At 40.6% G+C, this 21,917-nt stretch overlaps 1 protein-coding gene across 3 annotated transcripts; it reads left to right on the top strand.

The window, feature by feature from the left end:
• The first annotated feature begins 18 nt into the window (after positions 1-18).
• On the top strand, positions 19-20,772 carry RMND1 (required for meiotic nuclear division 1 homolog). Of its 3 annotated transcripts, XM_066315486.1 has the most exons (13): positions 82-133; positions 1,431-1,615; positions 2,781-3,295; positions 7,384-7,492; positions 10,353-10,428; positions 10,771-10,810; positions 13,857-13,957; positions 15,209-15,315; positions 17,304-17,368; positions 18,241-18,317; positions 19,434-19,554; positions 20,237-20,353; positions 20,596-20,772. In XM_066315486.1, exons 3-13 carry the CDS (start codon positions 2,795-2,797, stop codon positions 20,626-20,628), a joined length of 1,347 nt encoding a protein of 448 aa, XP_066171583.1. In that variant the 5' UTR covers positions 82-133; positions 1,431-1,615; positions 2,781-2,794; the 3' UTR covers positions 20,629-20,772. The 3 variants fall into 3 exon arrangements, with proteins under 3 accessions (XP_066171581.1, XP_066171584.1, XP_066171583.1); XM_066315484.1 differs by lacking the exon at positions 1,431-1,615 and having other exon boundaries at positions 19-133; XM_066315487.1 differs by lacking the exons at positions 1,431-1,615; positions 20,237-20,353; positions 20,596-20,772 and having other exon boundaries at positions 19-133; positions 19,397-19,521.
• The last annotated feature ends 1,145 nt before the right edge of the window (positions 20,773-21,917 follow it).

Genomic DNA, 21,917 nt, shown 5'->3' with positions numbered 1-21,917 from the left:
GCGCGCGGGCCGCGCCCCGCCGCGCGGCGACGGACGGGCGGGGCGTGTCGGCCCGCGCGCCCTGGCGGGGCCCGGCGGGCGGTGGGCGGGGCCGCGGCTCGCGCGGCGGAGAGCGGCGCGCCCCCTCCCCCAGGTCAGTGCTGGCGCGCGGCGGCGGCGGGAACCGCCTCGCCCCTCCCGCCGCGGCGGCGGCGGCGGGCGCGCGCGCGGGGCGGGGGAAGGGAGGGGAAGGAGGGCCGGGCCGGCGGCGCAGCGGGTGTCCTTGGCGGCCCCGCGCGCCGGCCGGAGCTGCGGCGGAGCCCGTGCCGCGGCAGGGGAGGGGCGGGGAGCCCCTCTTGGGACAATCCCGGAACGGCGGGGCCTGCCGCAGCGCCCGCGGGAGGGGTGCGGGCGAGCCGAGGAGGCCTCGACTGCCCTTCCCGCCAGCTCCGATCCTGCCGCGAGCAGGAGGGCCCCGCGACGTTCCTCGCGAGGAGGGCGCAGTTTCGGGGCGAGCACGAGCCCTGTCCGTGGGTGCAAGGGGCGATTCCCAGCCCCGTGCCTCCCCCACCCCAGGATGCCCCTCTGGCGGCCGGAGCGGGGTGGTTGCCGAGCGGCTCCCGCGCCACCCGCCGTGTTCGGGTGTCGCTGCGCGGGGGTGACGCAGTAGCGGCGGAGGCCGCGGGCCGGCGGTGGGGGGGGCCCGGCCCCCCGCGCGCTGCCGCGCTGCTCTCCGCTCCCGCCAGGGGCGCCCGTGAGTCGCGCGGGGCGGGGGCGGCCCCGGCTGCCTCGCTCGACCCGTGCGGGCGGGGCGGCCTCGCATTGCGATTGGTCGCCTTGGGCTCCGCTGTTCCCGCCTCCCCGGCACGCAGCCAATAGGAGCGGAGGCCTCGCTCCCCTGCCTCCCTTCCCCCCGCGTTTGCCGCAGGGGCGCTGCCGGGGGCGGTGCGGCCGCTGTTTTCCTTGGAGCTAAGGGCGGCAGTGCGGGGGCAGGGAAGGGGCGGAGTGTCCCGGCAGCCGGGGCTGGTGGGCCCCGGGGGCGGTCTGGAGGCGTCTGGACTGCGTGGGCTAGGCAGAGCTGGCGGGCTGGTCTGTGCCGGTCCGGTCCGCCCGCCGGCGGAACGGGCCCGCCCTTTGCGTACATGCCGGTGGCTGTGCCGCAGCAGGCCGGGCCTCCCGGCCGGGGAAGCAGCGGGCGTGGCTAAAGTGTGCCGTGCGCCGAAGAGACGTTGGAAAATAAATCCCAGTTCCATGCCTGCTGCTCCGAGGTGGCGCCTCCTGACCTGTTGTGGTCGCCCTTCGTCCCGCTTTCTTCTTGGATCCGTTCGTTCTGGCTTGGTGCCTCTGGTGCCACAGGCCTGGCGCTCAGGCCCCTCGATGGAATTCAGTCTATATGATCTCTCTTTTCTTCCAACTTACTGTAAGCCTGTGCACCTGAAGAATCATTTCAGGCATTACTGATCCGGGATGAGATTTTGTTGGCTTTCCTAGCCAACAAAACCATTTTGGGTCTTTCTGCCACTTACCACGCACTGCTGGAGGCTTTACCACTTGCCCCAGCTCTCCACCACCTGGGTTGCAGTTGCTGAGTTTCTGTCAGCTCTTTTTATCCAGGAGATTTCAGGCCTTTAAAAAGGTAAATATATCTTGTCCTGGACAAAGTCACTTTTTAAATACAGAACATGTTTTAAATGAAAGTAATAGTTTATCCCAGTCAGTATGTCAACAACAGGCTTCTAAATTGGGCAAAAATATATGCATGAAGAACATGTAAAAATATAAAGTTAAGCCCAATATCAGTTCATCTAGGTATCCTTGTGAAGATGGAGGGTTTGTTCCACAACACACACCATTATTTGCTCTTTAAATAAAATGTTTATCTAAACTTTTATGTTAAATGTATTTTTAGTAGTGAAGATCCTCCTTCAGTTTTTGAAAAAAAAATCTGGAACGGGCAGGGTTTTGAACTAGGCGGCTTAGTGATTTTTTGTTAATAACTTGCTGAGGATGGATTTTATGTCGTAAGGGAAGTGTTCCGAGGAAGCCAGATGAGGGCAGGGACTTGTCGCTTGAGTTTTTTCAGCAGATAAAACACATCCACTGAGGTATTGAGTCTGTGAATATTTTTGTTCTATTAGCTCATACAGTGTGGTATAAATATAGTGGGGCTGCTCTTAGTCTGAACTGCCGGCATAAGGACACTGTTGTGTTTCAGGCTGCACGGCAGCTCTGCAGGCAGGCCTGGTGGGCCCTGTAGCACCAGGATGTACTGGCAGGAGCAAGGCTGTGAGTCGGCTCCATTCTCGTTGTGGTCAGGACAGATGGCTGGGGCTGTGCTCGGCTGTTCATGGCACAGCAGCTGGAGCTGATGCTGAGCAGTGTGTCTGTGTTCTGTAGGTGACATTCCCATACAACCAGTAATCTAATTGTTGTTTTTATTATGTATCGCAGTGATTCACAGTATCTGATGTCCTCTTTAATGGATATGCTTGCTTGCTCACAAGCAGTGGGGTTACTGAAAGCGCAGGCTGCTGCATAGAATGAGCACCCAAAGGAAAAGATGCTCGCTTGCATATTGACCCAGCAACCAGTTCTATTTTTTCACCACTTGTTGCAAGCACATGGCTGTGTTTTGACCTTAAAGAGTTTCCATAGGATCAAAAAAATCTTTTAATTCCCACCAATGTGCTGAGTACTAACACATGCAAAAGTAATATGAGCCAACTTTTAGATAAGAGAGAAATAATACTACTTCTTTCCAAAATGTTGATGGATGATTTTGGTTTTTTTTTTAAATACAGTTCAGACGGAAGAAATGAGACTGAAACTTCTGCACCTTCAGACGAGATCTTTTCACACTTTAACAACAATACACCAATGCCAAAGCTTTAAAAAAACTGGATGTGCACTATTAAAGCTGGATAATGAAGTTGAAAGAACAGCTCACAGAACAGCAAAGTCTTGGAATTTATATGCACTGAAACCTGCGTTCCCTGGGTTAACAAGTCAATGTGTGCAAGTCAGGAATTGGCGTTTTCTCCAAGGATTTCTGTCCACTCTGGAAAGAAATGTTTGTTATCAGAGTGAGGAGGGTTTTTTCTCATCCTGGAGACGTTTGGGTGTGACAGTGGTGGAAAACTACAGGCTCAATACAGAGTGGATCAAAAAGCTTAGGAACACATCATCAAGATTTTATGCAGTTGTATCAGCTGGTAAAATTGTCCCCAAGCCCAGTGACCAGCCAGTTAAGAGGCCACCAAAGGCACCGAGGACCAAGCAGCCATCCAGAACGAACCTGCCACTCTCAGACATGGAGGTGAAGTATGACATGACAGTCTGTGTGACATTAAGGGAGTGCATCAGTTTAATTTAGATTAAGATTTGGGTTTAGATGAATATTTTAATGAAATTAACATAATTGTTTGGTGAGGAGGACTTCATTATTTACACTAGTGTTGGAGCTTTGCAAATAGAAGCTAGCTTGGTAGAAATTGGCATGTCTGGTATTTTGAAGGCAAATGGAAGTTTACTTGTGATGTGTTAACAAAAGTGGAGGGAAGATGAGTGGTTATTATAAAGTGGAACGGTGAAGTGCATTAAAAATAGTTTTGACCAGTGCTTTCAAATCACATTTTCTATTGAGAGACAAAGTCTAGCTTTCAGAATAATTTAATAATTTTCTCTACATTTCCTTGCTTATCCAGATCTACCCAGTTTTAAGGTTTCACTCAAACAGAAATAAGTGAAAGTAAATAGTATAAAGCTTATATTCAGATTAGGTTTCAGATGGGAAATGAATTTGCAAGTGTAACCTGTGTTACCTGAGAAAGATCATTCCATGTGTAGAAATAGCACCTTGGTATCAGACTCCGAGGTCTAAAGAGGAAATGCAACAACACAGTTTTAGATACAGTGAGATATGATAAAGAAGAACAGTGCATATGTGTAGCAATATCTCCTTAAGGTAGCTCTTAGCCAAGCCAGGCCTTAAGTACACTTGAGCATAGGATTTCCCTGGTGAATCCTGGTGTCAGATACGTTACTGTTCTCCTCAGTCTAAAACAACCCAGTTCCAGGACGTTCTTAGTAAAATGGTATGAAAGGTGAGACTAAAACAAGCATTATGCCTTCAGAAATGGCTTCCGTGTTGCAAAATATATCTATTACGTGTTCTGAATGTGAGCAGAGAAAAGTTCTATGAAGTTCTTGCCTTCTCATAGCTTCCTATTAGAATTTTGTGTGGTAAGCAAGTGTATGCCTTAGTGCAACACAAAGAGGTAGTTGTAGGCAATTTAGTTCCCACTCGTATTTTCATGTTGCTTAGGAAGAGGAAAGGGAAAAACATTAGTCCTGAAATACTATATGTAATGTTTCCAGCTTTTTAAGTCATGCTGTGACATTACATTCTGAGTTTGATTCTTCTTGGTTTTGGGTGAAGTGACAACATTTTTGAGGCTTTTAAATGACAGCATAGAATGCAAACAGTTTCTTTGTTTGACATTTCCATACATATGTGCAAGTAACATTTTAATTTTTTCCATTGTGAAGAAAAGGAGAAAATACTGCCTGATGCACTAAAATAATAATATACTTCCTGAGGAAGCTTTTGCATGGCAAAATGCTGGGCCAGAAATTACCTCTAGTATTGCAGGCCCTAACGCTGAGGCCATTGCCTTAGGGACTTCTCCTTCCCATCTTCTCCTGCCTCTGGATACAGCAGTTGCAGGCTCACTCTCGAGGTTCTCAGTTAGAGAGCCCTGAGGATCTGTGGTGTTTTCTGTATGAGAAGGCCTGACAACTGGCACCTATCTTTTGCAGAGCACTTGGTGAATGAGGTCCTTTCAGTCCTCCCCAGCACTGGTCTTCATGTGTTTTTACAGGCAGAGTGCTGTGCACCAGCAGTGATACATTGTTGTACAACCAGTTTTTCAGGATAGATGGAGGAGTTCCTTGAAAGCAGCTACCTAGTTTAGTCAGTCCATCAGTGAGGTACCACTACTTGGATAACCTGGTACCTGGTACAATCTGATGGCAGGAAAAGTCTCTGAGCTAGTTCTTATTGCCACAGCCATCTAGCATAGAAACAGCCTGAAATTCAGGCAAAGACGTAGTGTTTACTACCCTTTAGATAAAGACTGATTCCTGTGGTGATACCAGGACTAAAGTTCGTCCTACAGGTTTTCTTTCTTAAATTTTTTTGTATGCTGAAAGTGGAGGAGATGGACTAAGGGGAGTTGTGATTCCATGAGCCTGTACAATTGTTGGGGGCATGATGATACGGAAAATGAGTTGTCAACATACTTAGCTGTCCTTAGGAGCAGCCATCCTGTGTGCTGCTCTGAACAGATCAGCAATCGCAGTAACACTGTAGGCAGAAAGGAGGAGGGGCTGGGTAGCTGGAGTTCCTTTCTAGCTCCAGTATAGGTGCTGAATTCTAGGGGTTTTTGAAGCTTGTAGGTGAAAGTGTTGTAGCAGAAAACATGGCATTAAGGTTGATCAGCCATTTAACACATCTGTTTTTAGATTAGATGAGTCACTGATTAGAGTAGATTTTTGGCTGTATATCCACCAGCACCCATAGACACATATTTTAGATATCTTAATCACAAATTATGCCTAAGATTAATGCTCTGTAATAAAAAAGATTTTTGTGAATGTGTCGCTAAAAGAGTACATTGTAACAAAAAAACCCCTGAAAGTAGTTCATATCCAAAATGCTATTTCAGGCACATAGCTTAGTGGAAAACCTCTGGTTTACCTAAACGAGAAATGTAGTCATTGAAACTAAAACGGCAGCTGTAAGACAGAAAGCCATTCGTGTAGTGCATTTGCCTTGACATGAAGAATAGCCCAAGTAATAAACTATGGGAAGCACAGAGCAGATTAGAGGTTTTCAGGTATACTAACTATACTAACTATAGGTGAGAGTTTGCTCTCTTAACTCTTTGCCAGAAGAGTTTTGTGGCAGAGCATGTGCACTTAAAATAACCAGAGCTTTTTGGAAGAATCTTCAGATGCAGATGTATAATAGACACTGGTGATTTAGCGATTGAGAGTGGATTTATACAGTTGAAATTGTAATAATGAAACTTGATACTTCAAGGGAACTGAAAACACAGTTCTGTTCCACTGTTAATTCAGCCTTCTAGCACAGTTGTGGAAATATGCCTACAAAATTGCTCTCTGAATATTACAATGACTTTGAAAGCATATTTTCTATTAGTGGTTGCTGAATTAAGATGATGTGCAAGCAAAGCTTTGGATGTGATAGTAGAATGTTGACATTAAAAAAGAAAAGTTCAAATGTGAGGTTGTGATTCTAATGATTGGTGACAGGCCTCCCGCAGGGAGCAGAGCCCCTCTTGCAGCCTTGCTGTTTGACAGTGTATGAGTGCTGCAAGAATGTAACTTGGATTTTAGTTTGAAGTGTATTGTGGGCCTAAATGTCTGCAGATGAGCACAGTTCTTTTGTTCATTTGTTGTTAGTTACATCCCCATTTGTATTAGTTACAAAAAGTTGGGAAGTGACTGATCCACAGTGAAACATTGCTTTCTGGATATTTTCCACCACATTGTACTGAAAAACAATTTTGTAGGTCATACATGGTATCAGAACAAAGAAAGACACTTCAAATGAGCAGTAGGATTTGCAAATCAGTTTATTGTGACTTGTTCGGTTAATCAAGAAAATCTCACATCTCCTTGCAAGTCAGCATCATTTTCCCAGTTACTTCTTTTAGGATATGACATTTTAGCTGTTTAGGGTAGTGGGACATTGGGACAAACTGTGCCTGGTGTGCTGTTCAGCCGTGGTGTCAGTGCGGGAGGCGGCTCGGGGCGGGGACGTGAGCAGCACCTGCAGCTGGCCCGGAAGGTCTGTGACTCTCTGTGCTGCAGTGGCTCAGCCCTGGCTGCAGCTTGGTGCATGGCAGAACATCATGTTTGTGGTTAGAGCTTCTGCTTGATAAACAGACTGGGGTAGTCAAACTCCATTTATCTTTAAAACACTGATGTTAAAACTGCTATCAGGGCTGTGTTGCCTCTGGTTTCAGTGGTCAGCCAAGTATGCCATAAGCCGTGGGATGGGAGAGCAGCAGCAAGTACAGTTCTACTGTTGAAATATTTCATTGGCTTTCGGGGAAGAAGGGTTGTCTTTGTGGCTCTGTCACAGTTTTTTGTTGTGACTTCACTCATGCTGCCTGGCTTTGCTTTGCTTTCCCACTTAACAAGGAGCAAGTACATTTGTTAGTATATGTACACCAGGTAGACATCATGGCAGTGATACCACAGAACAATGCATAAATGAAAGTTGTCACTCTCTTAATAGAATTGAAGCTAACAGTTGTCTTATTACCATCTTGCTTCAGCCTTGCCCTAACTCAAATCTCTATTCCTTTGGCACAGAATCTGATGCAGTGCACGGCCTTTGCAACAGCAGATGAATATCATCTTGGTAATCTGTGTCATGACCTGACTTCACACGGATATGTTGAAATAAAAAGTTTGCCTAGAGGTAGATTTTTGAAACATATTAAATGCAATGTTATATCTGGGGAAATAAAGTATGGGTGAGGGATATAATTTTTATAACTTTATGTATCCTTATTCTGATAATATCCTGGAATATATCATACTGCCTGTAGAATTATTTCTTTGCTTAAAAATTCTATTTGTCTGAAAATCCTCACAACAAAACCTTTCAGAATGGCGATATCAGCAGCTCTTGCTCTTACCTCTGATAATTTTTTCCAGTTATGCTGGAAGTATAGCAAATTTACATGCATGCATGAGAAATAACTTTAGAAATTGATTGATACAGAGAATTTCTATAGACATTCACTAAGTGAGTGTTAGTTTTTGAATCTTTTATTTTAATCTTTCAGTAGTGAGGTATTGCAGTACATCAGCTGTCAAAACAGTTTTGTAATTTGAAGTGTTGCATCTTCTTTCTGTACCCAGATTTCTATTAATGTAAATCACAGAGTTGGAGAGGGAGGCATGCAAGAGAGAACCTTGCTGACTAAGTGAAATGAAAAAGACAGACACAAAAATGTTTAGTTCCAGTAAAGAGAATGTTGTTGATACTTCATTATTGGGCTAAGTATTCCTAGCAATTGTTGAATGCTTCAGCAAAAGAATTGATTCTGGTTTCCATAGAGAGTATCTCTGAAGACTTAGGAAAGTATGGCTTGGAAATAACTGCAGTATATTACAAAAGAAAAACAAATGGATCTTATTATAGCTTAAGGAACCTAATGCCCTGGAACAGCTGTGATTTTCATATGTCAGTAGTAGAATGCCTTTTCTTCTTCCATTGAAAGAACAAACTATATGAAGCTAGGAGGACAGGCAAATCATGGACATTTCAGTAGGGCTCATCAAAAGCCTCTCAAATAATAATCTAAGTGCTGTAATACTCCAGTGGGTCTCTTGCAAGCACAAGATTTGCTAATGATTGTCTTGTTCAGAAAGACGAACATGAAAGACAATACCCACTAGAATATAGACTTCATGTTTCTATGTAGTTTCTTTGTATTAAAACTAACCCTGGTTTCACAGCTTTGGGATAGAACCTTTGTACAACCCCCAGCATGACTGTGAATTAAACATTACTGTTGACGTTATTTTACCCTGGGAGTGTCGGTTTTGCCAGTTCCTTTTATTTCATGGTGTTTTTGACTCATAACAAGTCCTGTTTATCAAAGGTTTGGAGGATGTAATGATGAAAGGATATTGGATTGTGCCAGCAGATCTGAAGTGTTGTGATGGTTGGCATGTGCATGTAGCAGTGGTTTGTTACCAAGTCAAACAGTGAATCTGGAAAAATAATTTTTAAAAATATTACCACATAGAAATTTAAAAACAGCAGTTACTGTGTGAATTTGTTGCTTTGTAGTGTTTTTCCAAAGCATTATTCTTGGTTTTGACCTCTTTAAAAACATTTTAGAGGCAAATGCTGCAAGTCCACTTAAAGTAGATCAAATTCTCTTCAGTCGTGTGCATTTTGGCTGGACTGGATGAATAAAGATATGGCTGGTATTTGAAAAGGCCAATGAGAAAATGTAGACAACTGCTACTTCCATGATGAACACAAACTTCACACCTAAAACTGCTCTAGTTATTCATCCAATTATGTGTTTCTGAACTGGAATAGCAAGTGGAAGAAAAGTCTTTAAGGGCTCATTCAAACCAACCATGTGGTCCCAATTCAGATATTAGCGAAAGCGTATCTGATACTTGGTCCTTGCCTTCTGCTGCCTCAGGCTACCTGGCCTCTATGGCCTGAGCAGTAAAGCAGAAGGTAGCATTTGTACACAGGCAGAAGTAACAATGTTTGATACCCTGTTACTTGACTTGTGATTTTCCTGCAAAGACATTAAAATTTTTAAGGCTTAGCTGTCAGGCCCTGCAAAATCTTTGTGAAGTCTCACTTCAAATAGAAGTAGGGGGCTTTTCTGCTCCAGCTTCCAGTAGTGATGCAACAAAACGACTCATGCTGGTTTGAAACCACATCAGGACTTTTAAAACTTTATCAGTATTAGTGAGTGGCACAGTGGAGATGTGTAGAAAAAAATCAAACTCCTGTTTTGAGAACCCAGTAACCAAATTTTGTAAGTTTGGAGATATTCTACTTGGACTAGCTCTGGGATAATCCTTTGTAACAAGTGCCCCATTAAGTGGTTGGAGTACCACAGAGCTTTTTTTTTTTTTTTTTTTTGAGCTTCTCTTTCATTTTAATTTAATGCAAAACCCCTGACATTTTATTGTACTGTTGTGCAGTGCACGTCAGAAGTGTGGTAAAGGAGGGTGGGTGGAAGGTTTGTTTCAAAACCACACTTCTGATGTGCAAAGAAATGCAGGTGTAGGCTCTCCTGTCTTGGGAGTACAGTCTTTCAAGTTTCTGACTGGCAAAGCAAAGTCAGCACAATTCGAGTAAAGATTAATCCCTCAGTGTATAGAAAAGAAGAGCTTCAGGCTAGCAGATTTGAATGGTAATTTCTCTGCAACTGTGCACAACTTCCATAGTTCTCTCACACTGCATGTCCACTTCTGTATTCTGTTCCTGGTTATTTGCAATGTCTGCATCAGTTTTCTTCTAGGTCTTTCATTCTTCAAGGCTTCTACCTTTCATTAACTGAAGGTTCTGGTGAAGTTCCCAGTAGAGGCCCAGTCAGTCAGGAGTGTGACAGTTCAGAGAAGCAGTGTAGTTCGATATTGTAGTTGGTCCCTGGCAAGCATTTCTGTCAGAAGAATAAAATGTGGGACTGGCTGATCTGTTAGTATGCAACTGTTGAATTACATGCTTACAGCTATCAGCTGTCATGTTTAGAAGTTTGACTTTTTACTCCACTTTTTCACTTATTTCAAACCAGATGCTGCAAATGTTTTGGTGGTCAGTACTGAGAAATCTGCAAAAGAAGATGATCCAGGCATAATTTTTTTCTTCAGGTAAGCTATAAATCATGTTCAAAACATTATGTCATTAATAGTAATGGTGTGAAGGAAGCAGCTTGCTAAATCACTGTATCATATTACCTCATGAAACTCAAGGAATAACTGCCCAGTAAAAATGATTTTTTAAAAATCAGGATTATCTATATGGTTAAAAAACACCTTTTCATGTTTTTTCATTGAAGTGTGGTTAAAAAGCAACTAGTATGTAATTTCTGTGAAGATAGTTTAAACTTTCTTGATTCACAATGACAAAAATTACCACTGTACAATTTCAGTGTTCAATTAAGATACCTTTAAAACAGTATGATTACACTCAGTTTTTCCTTGAATTCACAGGGAAGGGGCTGTTGTATTTTGGAATGTGGAAGAGAAAAGTGTAAGTAAAGTGAAACTTGGTTAAAACTGCATAAGCAGGTGTTTTGTCAGTCTCACAAAGCTCAGCATGCTAGAGGTCTGTTTGGGAGATTGATCTTTCTATGAAGGAAAAAAACTATTGATTCCTCTCCAGTGAGTGCAGGTTCTTGCCTGCTGCTGCTCTCAAGTGTGTGGGCTGCTGATACATCACCTTTGAAACTCACCTACTTAAGACAAAAATCTGAAACCTTAATCTAGTGAGACTGACAAAAAGAAAATTCTTGCAGCTCTACATCCTGAAAAAGTATATCAGAAAAATGAACCTGTGAATGATTGTTTGAAAAGAACTAGTGTAATAGAAAATGTTAGAAGAAAAGAATCATTGCATTCTATTCTAAGTAAATGCTATTAAAGGCCTATATTTGTATAACCTTGAAGGAAAAAAAAGAATTATAAGCAACTCTTTAATACTGTTCTGTGTTTTTACTTGTGAGCAATTTTCCTGAAGAAAGTTGTTTGTTGGTTGGTATAATTATTCAATATGCTGCTGATGTTGTATTTTAATTATCTTTGTTGATCTAGAAAGATATGCCAAAGGCATATCTATTTTAATGAATACATTTATAGTTATTTATTGTTTTAAATGTATTTTTATTACTGTGGTTAAACTGGATCCTAGATACAAAAAGTATTGACTTTATCTGTAGACAGAGTATGTAAAATTAAATTATATATTAAATAGATGATACTGATATGCATAGACATTCACAGAAGGATTTTCGTTAGGGTAAATGAAAACACAGCAGTTGTTTCTATAGGTGATCAATTTCTAGATTCAAGTTCACTTTTTCTGTTTCAGAACTGGAATGTTGCTGATTTCCTGTCTATTTTGGGTGTGTCAGGGGTCCTACAAAAAGATAGCAGTTCTCCCTTCAAACCTTGCCTGTAGCACACTTAGGATGCCATGGCTGTAACTGTACTATTGATTCACAAGTATTACTGAAGACCAGCTGACTTAACTCCTAAAGGTCTCTAAGTTGGACACCTAAGCCCACCAGAGTACTCTGAAAATTCTGCTTTTGTTGTACATGCTTAAATACCTTTGAAAATTTGATACCTTGTTTTCCTGGTCAATACTAGTATCAGTAGTTGGTCCTTTGCTATCTTTATTTATAAAAGAGGAGGAAAATGCCTCTTTCTGAGGCATTTTGTTGAAATTATTTGACAGTGATTTTGTTGAAGTCATTGTCAAAGCTTTAACTGCCAAATGACTTGCTCAAACAGAGGAAGTATTTTTATGGACACGCTTTAATGAACTGAAACGAAAGGAGAAAACCCCCAAACTGGTCTGTAGAGCAGAAACTGAAAGTAATTCAGTAAAACAGAATGTAGAGTATCACTGCAGATGGACAAAATACCCCAGAATGACTAGTAGGAGAAACAACCTATTTAAAATTAACACTTAATAAGAGAAGTAACAAACACAGACTGATTGCAAAAAGAAATATAAAATAGCAGTTTCAAATACCTCAGTAGGAAGGTTGTACAGCAGTTTCCTTACCAAAATAGCAAGGGCAAAAAGGAAAACTAGCTTTGAGGGTTTTTTTTAAAAGGAAATTGTGTGACGTAAGTGCCTGTAATAGCAAGAGTTTGCAGCTAGTGACTCCAGAACAACTAATTAATTTTACTGTGTCACAGCTAGTCCCTTATACAAAATTAGGCTGGGCCTAGAAGCAGTGTGAGGTTTGCACTGCTGAACTGTCCCTGGACACTGCTGTTTGGCTGAGGTGACTGGCCTCAGAGCAGATAATTCCTATGTTTTCACACCCTTTTTATCACAAGACTTGTATTATATGGCAAGTCTTAGTCATGCTAATTTGAATTCAGGATTATGAAAGGAGCAATTTCAGCTGTAGGGTTGAGGGGTTTTTTTTCAGTGAAAAATGTTACTGTGTTAGATAGTATCACCAAAATTCTTGAAAGCAATGAAGAAAGCTAGCAGTGCAAAGAAAATCCCTCTTGCAGGTGATCCAACAGATTTTTTAGAGTACTTAACCTGGAGAATATGCTTTATGAAAAACGTATAGGGTACAGTTTTGTGCTAAAAGTTTAACTATGATCTTTTATTTTAAAAAGAGAGTGCTTTTTAAGTATGACTTAGTAGACAAATGAATTCTTTAAAGGATTTAGGCATCAAAAGTATTGTGGTTTTGTGGTTTGGTTTTTATTGGCTGTTGTGTAGCTAAATGCCTTTTAAAAACTTGTAGGTGAGTGCTTTTTTTAGTTCAGAATTTGTTCTAATTGTAGATGATTTTTTTTGATGGGAGCTTGGTAGCATATAAAAAGGAACAAGGATGAGAGATCCTAAGTCAGGTGTCAGAGCAGGAAGTTTTGTGAGAGAAAAAGGCTCTTTCTTTCTGCATCAGGTTTTAGTGTGCTGGAGAATAAAGGAGCAGTGAGTAAGTACTTCTTAAATAAAGTTTACTTCTGCAAGTATTTACATTTAACTATTTACAGGGATGAATGTAGCAGCTGAAACAATTTTTCTAGATTTTTGTAGTGGTAAAGGGTTTCTGTGATATAACTGACCTCTGGTAGCTGAAACAAGAGTACTGATTTCAGCAGCAATCAAAAACAAAACTACTGATTTAGCAGCAAACTAGTAATTTCATCAGAAACAAGCACCTAATGTATTTCTAAAGATTCATTCCCACACTTCAGACATCTGCCAAAATCTACTACAGCTCATTGTTATAATACTGAATACATCCATGTTGTCCTTACTGCTGTTGTGGTTAATCCTTAGCCTGTTCCATGTGTGCCCATATAAAATGATATTTCAGTTTTCCCAGATTCCTTGCAGTTGTTCATAGCTACAAATTGTTCTCAAACCACAACTAGTTTCAGAAGCAAATTGTGTTAATAATAGCTTCGTTATTTAGCACACCTCTTCATTGTTAGGTAAATAACTTCAGCATGAAGGTTGCATTCATCAGCCTGCCCTATGCAAGTTCTTTGCAGAGTGATAATTTGCTGCATGGTAACTATTGCTGCAATTGTCTCCTTAGATGAAGAACATCATGCAAGTGCTAGAGCAGCATGAAATTCAGCCATATGAAGTTGCACTGGTCCATTGGGAGAATGAAGAGCTGAACTATAGAATAGGAGAGTAAGTATCTTCAGGCATTGTGTATATAAAAGCTAACAGACACCTAAACCACATTCAAGCAAAAATAATTCAGCTAGTAAAAATATACTTGTCCTTACTTTCTTTCCAAATTAGTAATATAAAGAAAGAAAACAGTTAATCTGAGTTGACAAATGTTGCTGTCTTGGTAAACTTGTAGGTAGTGGCCTTTGTGATTTGCTTATACTGTAGGTCTTGTAAACAAGAAGCCCTGCCCACACAACTCTTCAGCAATCCCAGACAGAATCTATGTACATCACAGCAAAAAAACTAATGAGCATTATTGAGACAAGTCTGATTTTAAAGAGGATGCTCTCTATAAGCTTTCTCTGATTATCCTTGAGGTTCATATACAAATATGTAATTTCTGCATATACTTAATTCCCTAGGAAAGTTACAACTTGATTATTGTGTCATGATAAACCTGGCAAGTTATCTTTCCTTGTTAAATAATGTTTTTTCATCATGGAAAGAAAATTATCTCTACAGAAATATTTTACAGTGAAAATGATTATATAAATTCCCTGTAATTTTCCAACAGCACCAAAAAGCAATCCCTAGACAGGACACTGTTAATACTAGGAACTGAACTAATGAGGTTCAGCTTATTTAAGGTAACCTGATAAGGAGACAGGTGTTTGGTTTTTCCTGACCATTTGAAAACTGCATGTACCATTTAGTTGTGTAATTTGTGATTCTTGACCTGCTCCGTTGTGCTTATGCATGTTTCATAGTGAGACTGAGATGAAAATTTGAACAAGTCTTTTGTCCCCTTTTCTTTGCTCCTTGCTCCCTATGCAATAGAGGTTTCAGGGAATCTAACATCATAGTGGGGAGGGAGTAAGATTGATAAAGGTGACAGCGGAAAATGAAAACAGAAAGATAGCAGAGGAGCTAAACAGCAGCAGAGAGGCCAGCAGACTACTTACTCTGAATTATCTGTGTATATGCAGCAATGCTATAGTTACCATCACAGCTTGCTGCATTTTCTTTTACACCTAGAAAATTTGGCCATAATATTTGTCTTAGACCGAGGAACTCATTTTCAGTGATTTGTTTGGAATATCATCAGGTTGAACATGAGTAAAATGCAGGCATGGGGATGATTCCCATACAGATACAGCATGCCTTATCTAAATAAACAACCAGCCTTTCTTGCACTGTTAATTATTCTTTAAATGTTCCTATGCTGATGGCTTGGTCAATGAAGATGCTTCAATCTTGTCTTAACAGAGGTCAGTCAAAGCTCCATAAAGGACAAATCCTGCTAAATTCTGAGCTGGATAGTGATGAAGTTGTTCTGCAGAAATTTGCCTTTTCAAATGCTCTTTGTCTTTCTGGTAAGTTAATATTGTTCATACTATGTAGTCTATGCTACAGATTTTGTGAAATGTCATTATAAGTGGAACTTGCACAGTTACAGGCTGGAAAAGACTGGTATCTGGTTTAGAAAAACTGTATAAAGAGTGATTGTGCTTCAGATTGAGAGGATTTGTTTTCAATGCTTTTACCGTGTTTTCTGTAAATTGGAATTGCCTTATTCAATGTAAACCATTTTAAAGCTGAACAAAGCACATTAACAGACATGCTTTGCAAAAGATACACATTCTACTGAGCATCCTGTTCCCCACCCTTGAGAACTGTCCTAGGATAACAATGGGTGTAGAGTTCAGTATTAGAAACATCTCATTAATCTTGGGTTATTCATACTGACATCATTTCCTCTGACAGAAAACCTAGATGTCAGCTAAAGAAGTGATACAGGGCTCACTATTCTCAGCTGGGGAGGTGTATCAGTAACACATAGGTGGACCAGAGTAACAGATAATGTTTTGCAGGCTTATTAGCCATGGTAGCAGACAGTGGGAGGCACTGTGAAGAAGTCGGGCTCACCAGTCATGCTACTGCTTGAGCAAATAACACCTGTCTGCTGCTCCAGACCTTGATTGATGTAGGAAGTGGGAGTTAGGAACTAGCAGCAGTAAGGCTGTCCTCAGAAAGGCCTTTAAGGGAAGTCTGCTCTGTCTACCTCTACTGCCTTCAGGGTAAATTCCAGGATTCCAGTAGTATTTTGGAGAACTGTCCCTTTACATAGGAGAGAAACAGAATGCACATTTTTGAAGTGCTACACTACTTGATCAAGGAGTGCAGTGTAATTAAATGGTTCCTGACTGTTAAGAAGAGCTTTTGAGAAAAAAAGCATCATTTTCTTATTCATAAAGCCACTGTAGGGAAGAGTGCCTCCTAAAAGGGAGCAAGGGATTTATTCCCAGGAGATAATGTTCAGTAAAAATAAAGGAGGCAAGTATAGTCCTTATTTATGAACAGCAGAAACCAATCTGTCAAATAATATGTGTGACAGATGAAATGCTTAGTGGCTGTTTTTTTTTTTTTTCAGGGGCTAAATTTAAAGTCATTTAAGTCAGTGACTTGGATTAGGCCTCTGTATTCAAAAGATGAGTGTGCAAAATGCTCAGCACTGAGTTTACTGCTAGTGTCCTGACCAGATTATACTATTGATTACTACCACAGAAAAGCTCATTTTGACAATTAAGTCTTCCCTGATTATTTTTGTCTGATTGAATGGGGTTAATTTTTGATTGGTTGCTACTTCATTCTTGTCTGGGAATCTGTCGCCTAAGAACAAGGCCTGAGTTATCATCTTGTAGAAACATTTTTCTAGGTTCAAGCTGAGGCATAGCAGAATTTGTGTTGCCAATGCCAGTGCTGAACTCAAGCTTCCACAGAACAGAAGTTACTATCTTCTGTAACAGTACACTCACCTAAAAACAAAATGGGAGATTGCTCAAGTTTGAATTGAGCTTCAGCAGGAACAGGTGGTATTCTCTGTAACTCTCTGTGGAGCACAGAGTATCAGTACTGCACACATGGAGAATGAGAGCTGTGCAGGGCACTAGAAATGCAGTGAAGGTTCTTGAGGTACCACATGAAATCAGCCTGACGCCAGTGTAGCTCATTATCTCCAGCCTCCTTGGAATGTAGTTTGCAGAGGGCTCACACATCCAGTAGAGCACTTGGACACACAACTTCTGAGCTGAAGCAAAAACTCTGCAGGATCTGATCACTTGGAGAAGAAGGCTGCACTCTTGGTGAAGCTGATTCTGTGCAGAGCTTGGTCAGTGCCCAGCCCAGATCTGTCCACTGGTACATGAGCAGTGATTGTGTAGTACAAACTGTGACTTGCTGCAGATAATGGCTGTAAGCATTGACATGTCCTGAGGCAGCCTGTTGGCAGAATTAAAGTTAAAATTACTTGAAAGCATTTGTACCTCTCACCGTCTTCTGCTTTGTCATCTCTGTGTTGCAGTAAAGCTGGCTATTTGGGAATCATTACTGGATAACTTTGTGGAATCTATCCAGTCAATTCCTGAGGTAAGGTCTTGTTCGTAACTCCCCTCCTTTTCTCCTGTTTTGTAAAAGATCAGTCCAGATGTAGCTGAGGATAGGGAAAAAGCAATTGAATGTTCAACACATTTGATGGTAAATCCATCAGTGTAGAAAGGCTCAGAACACCTGCAAAGTGGACAGACAAGAAATCATCAGCCTTTGCAGGGCTGGGAGTGGGGTTCCGTAATTGTAATGTTTCCCATGTTGTGCCACTGTTACTTGCTAGTGGTGAAACGCATGTGTAAAAGTACAAGCAGTATTTAAAAACCTGGCCAAACACAGTGTGTGCTAACTTGGGCTGAAAATAATGTGCTTTGACTTGAATATAATGAAGAGTTTGAGCAAATTACTTAAAAGCTTTTCATGAGACTTTATTACAGTACAAAACGTATATGATGTATATAAAAATGAGATTTGTAGGGTTCAAAAGAGAAAACGTTTGGTTTATTACTTTTATATGAAGGAAATAAATGGTAATACAGTGATTGTTGTAAGGAGAAAGTCTGTAAAAAGACCTAAGGAGTCGCAAGGTAAAAGAACACTGTCATTAAAATAAAAACAGCAGAAAGGAAAAACAAATGATCTCTTGTTCAGGAAATCATTTGTAGAAAATGCCCCAGTATTTCTGTAGCTATTGATGACGTACTCAGTGATTTATTGAGAAGCCTGGGTGAACCAGATGCACAGTGATATTCTTAGAAAGCTAGAGAAGCAAGGCACTAAGCAAACAAAACTAAAATGTTAGTAAGAACAGTGTACATTTAGATTCTAAGCTACTTCAGGCTGTAAAACTCTGGACTTCTTAATGACCAGTACATGTTACTTGATCAAGCAGTGAAGAATTTCCTACTTTTCAGATTCTGAAGTCACGAAGGAAAGTAAAACTCTCTCATGCAGATGTGATGCAGAAAATTGGAGAACTCTTTGCACTAAGGTAATGTTTTTGGTTACACCCAAGACACTGTATTACACAGAATGTAAAAATTACGTTGTGCAGGATACAAAGAGCAGAATGCACACTAAATATAGCAGGGTGCAATGGGGTGGGAGAATTCCTTCTTTTGACTGGAGTCTGTGTGCTATTTACATTAGTAAGGGGACCCACTGGCTCACCACTCACACTGGCATTTCAGCTGCAGGATTAAGCAGGCAGTATATCATAAATGACCAAACACCAGGCCTTTTTCTGTTCCTGAGTCCAGCAACTTGTCTCTTAACTAGTAATTATGGTAGATACTACAGCATGTAAAGGATACAGGGAGAAAGGTAGGTAGATAGAACTGTTAACCACAGCCTAGAGTTGGTAAAAATCTTTTGTGAGTTCTCTTCTTCCCTTGAGTGACTCAGAAACCACTGCTAAGTTACTGGATTAATGTTTTTTTCTCCGTCAAGTGAAATTTGGCCTTTGACAATACAAACCATTACATACTCTAAGGGGAGGGAAAAAAATCCCACCAAAATCTCCAAGGTAAAATTAAAAAACAAGTCCTTGTTCAAACACTGGGGTTTATATCCTTACTTGAAGGACTGATCACTAATCAACAATGACATTCCAAGTATCCAAAAGTTTATGTTAGCAGTACATTGGAATTAGGAGATTTTAGCTTTTGGCCTTTATGATGCTTAGACCATAGCCTGATTCTGAGGGATGTTTTGTGCTCACACATCCAGCATGCAGTACCAGTCACATTTAGGAGTTCTGTACTGTTATTTTGTGTACTGCTTCGGTGAGCTGCCAGCATAGTCAGGGACCTCTCTACAGGTGTCAAAAATTAAGGATGGCGACATGTTGAGGAGGCAGTGTTGGCATAAAGCAAAAGTCATTTATGTTCAAAACAGTTCCACAGTAGGGTATTCCCAGAAAGTTTCAAGAGATGTGACCAATTTTAAATAATCACTGCAATTGTATTTTTACTGTGCAAGGAGATTCTTTTCATATTCTGTGTAGAATTACAGCAAAAGGTTCTTACTTCGTTTAACTGCATGTAAATATTTGCTCCTATATTCACCAAGGGGAAGCCTGAACTACAGTAGTACCCATTCTTTTTAGACACCGTATAAATCTGAGCTCAGATCTGCTAATAACACCAGACTTCTACTGGGATAGAGAAAAACTGGAAGAGCTTTATGACAAGACTTGCCAGTTTCTCAACATTAATCGCAGAGTTAAGGTGAGTGTCTTATTGTTGTGAGATTCTTTCACACTCAGATCAGTTGTCTTTAGCTCAGCAGGGTCACAAATTGCTCCATGAATGTGCTTTAATTGCAGAAAGGGAATAAATAATAAGATATTATACACTCTCCCCTTTTCCAGGTGTTCTTAGCCCACTTCCACCTTTACCTGGTTTAAGTTAACCTACTTCACTTGAATTGTTTATTTCCTGAGGCACTAAATTAGGCTTTAAGTAGTTAGAAGAACCGAGAAGTGGATTCTTCTTACCGACATGATCATTCACATAAATTCTTGAAGGGTGACATAATGCTTACTGGTGAACCAGAATAAGAAGCACAAAAACTACCTCTCCTGGTGATACAGCAATCATAAATATTTAATTTTGAGGCAGAAAGCTATATCTTTTTTTGCTTGTGACTGTTTTCCTGAGTAGTTTTAACTCAGAAACACTTCAATACCTGTAGATGCACATCTAAATTAATATTGTTTTGAGGAACCTATTGAAAGAACAGGTTCATTTATACTGAATCTTGTTGCCTGTGCATGTTGTCTTGGAGAATTTTCTGTTCTATTTTGCAGCGGTGTTAACCTCTTTCTAGTTCTGTGGAAAGTGTTTCCCTATTTGGTGATCTGATTCCATTTCAGGAGTCCAGATTTGTGATGTTTGTAATTGCTTGCAGGTAATGAATGAAAAGCTCCAGCACTGCATGGAGCTGACAGACCTAATGCGAAATCACCTGAATGAAAAGCATGCGCTGCGCCTTGAGTGGATGATAGTAATACTCATCACCATAGAGGTTGGTGGGGTTTTCTTCCAATATTAAGAACATAATAACAATTGCAATTTCTGTACTTCATAATTTGAGAATTAAGATTACTCTATGAACGTGATGTACATGGAGATTAGTATCTGTTCTTTGCAACTTTCGAATTACAGCTACAGTTACTTTTCAGAATATCTGATTTATAGTGTAAACTAGTTTAAAGATTTTTTAAAAAAAAAATAAAAATTCTTACCAATGTGTTTGCTGTTCCACAGGTTCTGTTTGAACTTGCAAGGGTTGTTTTCTGATGACAGAACAAACTCAGGCAGAAGAACACAGACAAAACAATAGAGAACACAAGCCTTGGAAAATTCTGATCATATGCTTCGGGAGAATCATGAAATTGTGTCTCTTGATAAATCTTCTACTTAAATAAAAAAATTTAAAAATCAGTCTGTGAACATAATTCCCAACCACTGTAGTAATAATGTTAGGGCTTAACCTATGGATGAATGTCATCTGTGCTGACTGTATTTGGTGAAGGACTCTACTGCTTTCTCCCCTAACAGTTAAAACTATGCTGAATACTTTGCTACTTTGTGTATTTCTGATTGCTGATGTTTTCCTTCATGTTTACCAGCTCAGTCTTGGAGAGCTGCAACACTGTCCCAAGCTTGGAGATGGCATTACTATTTGTTCTCCTGGCATGATTTTAATACACAGATATTAATATGGCAGATATATTGAATGTTGTGTTCCATTCCATCAGAAAGTATATATTTGTATATATTTGTATGGGATTATATTTATTGAGATGTAGTACTACTTAATTTTTTTTTTACATTTAGTATTCATCTAGAAGAGGCATTATTTGATCCCAAAGGTCACAGGAACCTGTAGCAAAATAGTAAACTAAAGAAAGGTTTGCAGAGTTTCACTGTCCACCTTATCATGCTATCTGATTTTCATCAGTGTAAGTTTCAAGGAATGAGTTAGCATAGGGTAAGATGTCTTAATTATCTTCTAAGGTAAAAGTCTCTTCTTTTTTATTTTTCATCTATTCCTAGTCCACAGAGTATTACTTATTCATGAGAGGATGAAGAGATTTTTTTTCCCAGCAACTTCTTTTTCTAAATATATTTTTAGAAACTGGTACACAACTGCTATTTTGTCACCTGTTTCAAATTCACTTTAGTCCACTGTCTTGAATAAGAAACAGAACCTAAAGATTCTGTTAAAAGCTCCTGGAGCATCATTAACAAGCTGTGATGACTAAATTCTGATTAAAAGTGCAACTATAGTTGTTCTCTCTTCACCTGAGAACATTATTTCTGAGTGCAATACTGGACTCTTATTGAATACATCAAACAGACATAATGGAGAAAAGTATAAAGTCAGGCACAACTAGCAGAAATGTTGGACTGCAAACCCATCCTTTTTCCATAAATGACAGTACAATGCTGTGGGTGCCTCTGAAGAAGCAGCTGCTTGCTCTTACGAGTAGGCTTTCTCTATGGAATCAGAACAGATTGTAGCTGGAGGTCTTGGTTCTGGAATAACTCAAGGTCCTCTTCTCAGACCTGCTGAGAAGGTCTGA

This window comes from Sylvia atricapilla, chromosome 3, assembly GCF_009819655.1.
Source record: "Sylvia atricapilla isolate bSylAtr1 chromosome 3, bSylAtr1.pri, whole genome shotgun sequence".
In the NCBI taxonomy this organism is placed as follows: domain Eukaryota; kingdom Metazoa; phylum Chordata; class Aves; order Passeriformes; family Sylviidae; genus Sylvia; species Sylvia atricapilla.
Note: the sequence above shows the minus strand (reverse complement) of the source record. Positions and strands in the feature narration are given on the sequence as shown.